A 4,278-nucleotide genomic window follows, 5' to 3' on the forward strand; every position below is an offset into this window, starting at 1 on the left:
AATTTAATTATTTTTATTATTTTTATGGTGAGAAATTTCCTCTGAGCTATCCTGCCCCGCTGTTCTATCTACATTAAACTACTTTGTTCCAGCTGACTACGGCCAATCGGGTCATAGCCTAAACTGAATGGAATGTTTGAAAAGATTAATAAAATAGTGTCTCAGTCTCTGGTTGCAATATTTCTCAGCCTAATTTAAGAGAGAATTTCATTGAACAGTTCATTTATTTTCAATGTGCAGTCAAATGAAAATGACCTGAATAAGTAAACGACTATAAACAGCAAAATAAGATTCCCTTTTTTAATAGTACAACAATGCTAGTTTTGCAGACTGTTTATTTTTATCATACCAGACCGACTATGGAACTGCAAGTCTAATTAGAAAAGGAAGGAAACAATTCAGTTTGTAATATTTTAAACAGTCTGAGGTGAGATTTTTCACAAATGAGGAACAGTCCACTAATATAATGTAAAACTGATTTAGATTCATTTCAAACTATACTGCAGTTTGAGATGGACTCATGTCTGCAAGAGATGAAAATATTCCTATGTAAACTTCATTGATAATGAAATACTTCAGAAGATATTTTACCAATTAATGATAGACCCGCATAAGAAGAGGCTGTCACAGTTAAAAGATGTGTCTCAGATGACAGACAGACAAAACAAATTAACACAGAACAAAAAAGAAAAAAGCTTTTTATACTTAATTCAATATGGCTTTTTGCAACATGGCAAAATATTACAGCTTAAAGCAGACATCTCCTCACAGAGGAGGAAACATTTTTGCAGTCAAATCAAAAGGTATTAGGAAAGTAACATGCAGACTTTTCTATTGTTTTTGGCAAAGGTGACACTGCAGCCTAATGAAATCTAGAGATGTCAGATTTTCTTGAGAAAAATGGTTTGGTTGGATAAATAAGATTAAACGTCTTCCTGTAATGAATTTAGGTCCATTCATGAATATTTACTAGTAAACACAACAGACTGCAAAACAGTTGGTTTAAAAACTCAAAATAACTCAGGAATTTAAAACCAAATCATGTGCCCAAGTATTGGAAAGAAACATAAGAAATGAAGCAAAACCTAAAAATTAAACATTATTTTATTTCTCCTCTTCTTCCTTCTTCTCATCGTCTCCATGAAGAACTGGTAGAGGGTGAGCCTCAGTGTTGAAGACCCAGTGTTCAAATGGAAGAAGATCATCTTCAGAAAACAGCAAGTATAAGTACCTGTGCAAGAGAGAACAGGAAACATGACAGCACCAAAAGGTAACCACAGTTTTCATGGTGGTGGAAACTGGAACTAACATACCTTCCCAGCAAAATATTAATGTTCCACTTCTATGAATATCAAAAGAATCAAATATTAGGCCACAGACCAAGCCCGAAACATTACTAGTGAAGATGGTCACTAATGTTGTGGTGCCAACCATTGGGGCTAGACTCAAATGAAATTGGCCTCAAGGCTTGATAGCAGCAGACAGTGACAAGACATCAAGGCTAGGATATTGTAGTTAAGTAGCCCTTATTTTCTATTTCAGTCTTGGGAATTTTGTTACAAATTATTTCTGTAACAGTCATGACAAGTTTTTGTAAATGACCATGTATATCAAATTACAATAATGATAGAGTTTGCCTTGATACCAACGAGCAAGATTCGGCTTAGGGATTTATTCTCAAAGAACAAAGACAGAGATCAGAATACATCTTGGGTAAATATTTACTAAACAGTGGCATAATCATTATTAAAAAGACAACCTTTTAACCTGCTGTGAAACACAGAGGCTGCCCAAACAGATTTTAGAAATTCCTCTAGCTCATTCTACTCCCATCATTTATTACATAGAACTGTCACCTCTTCTGCAGAAGGCTGTTTTTTGGCTATTCTAGGCTAATGTTTTTGTTTTGCTTTGTTTCTTAAAAAGTTTCCCAATGTTCGTAATACAGCTATAGCTTTCCTGGCAATTCTGGAAGCCCTAATATAGACAAAGATTCCCCAAGCTGTCAGTGTTAAATGCTGTCATTTAACTGTCCTCAAAACTTGCCATTGGCTGAAGGAAACTTACCTATACATTAGCAATGGACGCATGTGCGAGTTCTCAATGATGCAGACTTTTATTATTAACAAAATCTCAAAAAGACATCTTATATACTAGTTTATTTTAGATGACAAAAACAGCTGGATTAAAAGTAGCTGGTTAAACAATGGCACTGCTTAGACCAGGGGCAGGCAATTATTTCGGGTGGAGGGCTGCTAATTGAGTTTTGGCAAGCCATCAAGGGCTGCATGACAGGCATTTAGGGTCAAATAAATATTAATTTTCTAAATTTTTTAGGGGCCCCGCAGGCCGGATAGAATGGCCTGGTGGGTCGCATCTGGCCTATGGGCCACATTTTGCCCACCCCTGGGTGAGACTAAACCAAAATTCGAGAAATCACATTAGAATGGTTTTGGAACACTGGTTTCCATTGTTTTCATAGAAACATAGAAAGTTACGGTCGGAAGGGACCTCAGGAGGTCATGTAGTGAAGTCCAACCCCCTGCTCAAAGCAGGACCATCCCCCAAAACTTTGCCCCAGCCAAGGCTTTGTTTAGCTGGGTCTTAAAAACCTGCAAGGATGGAGATTCCGCTCTGCGTAACCTGTTACAGTGCTTTACTACCCTCCTAGTAAGAAAGTTCTTCCTAATATCTAATAGAAAAACTTGTTTCTTCACTTCTCCGTAGGTGAAAAAGATGGCTGACTGTTTAAATAGAATAATAAAGTGCTTAAGACATTTTAATGTTTATGTTAGATGTAGCAAATAGATTACTTTTGAAACAAGACCGGACTGTACAATAAATGAGGAACAACTCAAACACTCATCATCTACTGCTTATAGGTAAAAACAAAACAAAGAAAACAAAACAACCCCTCAACCCCCTCAGAAAAAAGTGCCTTGATAAAACAAAAATATTTATTTTAATGAGTGTGGTGGCTATTTTACTCTAATGCAAAAATGTATCTTAGAGCACGATTTGTTACATGTTAAGCTGAGTTGGTATTGCTCATATAATTAGAAACCTTGCTAGCTCAACTGAGAGCAAAAACTTCTGAAAATTTTGTTTGGTGACAATCCTTATGGATGACGTTAAAAAAGGAATTGAATACAATAGTTTCTAAGCATGAATACTAGTATTTATAATACCCCCAACCGTGGAAAAAACGCCCATGTGAAATGAACTGAAACAGAAATGAAATTAAAAAACCCACTTAGGTAATAATACATTTTCTGTAAAAACTAAATAACTCTTGTAATACACGAGTGGGATGCAAATAATGGAACGAAACAGAAAGAAAAATTGAGGCAAAATGTCCTCTGCTTCATTAATTGCTCAGGACAATGATTCTCAAGTAGGGGGGGCAGGGGAACCCTGGCGTGTTGAAGTGTGGAGATAAGCAGATAAGGGCAGGCTCCACCCTGTCTGCTTGCTCCCTGCCCCCATTGCCCAGGCCCTCTACTAGTAAGTAAGCACTATAATAAATAAATACATTTTTAAAATGGGGTGCTGCTCAATTCACAAAAGTTATGGCAGTGTGCCTCAAGTCTAAAAAGGTTAAGAACCACCAGCTTGGGAGACCACAACAGAAAATGAGGATTTTCTTGTTGTCTTAGGTTCTGTTGTCACGATTCAAGTTTTTCTAGTTAAAATGAAAAGGTATTCAAGTACAAGCTGATAGCCTAGCCCTCTTGTCTGGTGAAAACAAACTTGGGTAATGATGGCATGTATAATTAGAAGCTATTAACATTGTAATTTTTAACAGAACAATTACCAGTAACTATCTTTAACAGAGGTAAAACACTTCCACAGGTCATAAAATTTAGTTTATTAATAAAAATGCAATCTGGCTTCCTGCCATGAAACAAGAGCTGTATGCTATTAGTCAGATTTTACATTACCTGAATGTCAAGGATACTAATGATAAGTACTTGTCTGTAAAAAAGATCTGTAGAGCTACTTTATATTAATGAAAGTCCCCTTTTCAACTTACTTGAGTGTTTCTGAAAGGAAGAAACTCTGCTGCACATCATCATGGCTTTGATGGTTGCTATAAACATCTCTAATGCCAGAATAGCCACCGTCTACTCTGCAATATTGTTCCAGTGCCTGAATTTACAAGAGGGGGAAAAAAAAATCAGGTTTAAGAAAATGAATCTTCTGTCAATTTTACTATTAGTTGCCAAATCCAATTACACTGCAGTTAAACAAGAAACTTTTGTCACAGTCTCCTTGGGA

The 4,278-nt window shown here is 36.3% G+C and overlaps 1 protein-coding gene across 1 annotated transcript in view; it reads right to left on the bottom strand.

The window, feature by feature from the left end:
- Positions 1 to 286: 286 nt before the first annotated feature.
- MAN1A1 (mannosidase alpha class 1A member 1) overlaps positions 287 to 4,278 on the bottom strand; it is a 194,024-nt gene continuing 190,032 nt past the window's right edge. Inside the window, exons 11-12 of the mRNA XM_006027485.3 lie at positions 4,034 to 4,149; positions 287 to 1,231 (exon numbers count right to left, since the gene is read on the bottom strand). Coding sequence (XP_006027547.1) covers positions 1,105 to 1,231; positions 4,034 to 4,149 — 243 coding nt within the window. The 3' untranslated portion in view covers positions 287 to 1,104. The remainder of the gene's footprint in view (positions 1,232 to 4,033; positions 4,150 to 4,278) is intronic.

The sequence above is a fragment of the Alligator sinensis genome, unplaced genomic scaffold (assembly GCF_000455745.1).
Source record: "Alligator sinensis unplaced genomic scaffold, ASM45574v1 scaffold496_1, whole genome shotgun sequence".
NCBI lineage: Eukaryota > Metazoa > Chordata > Crocodylia > Alligatoridae > Alligator > Alligator sinensis.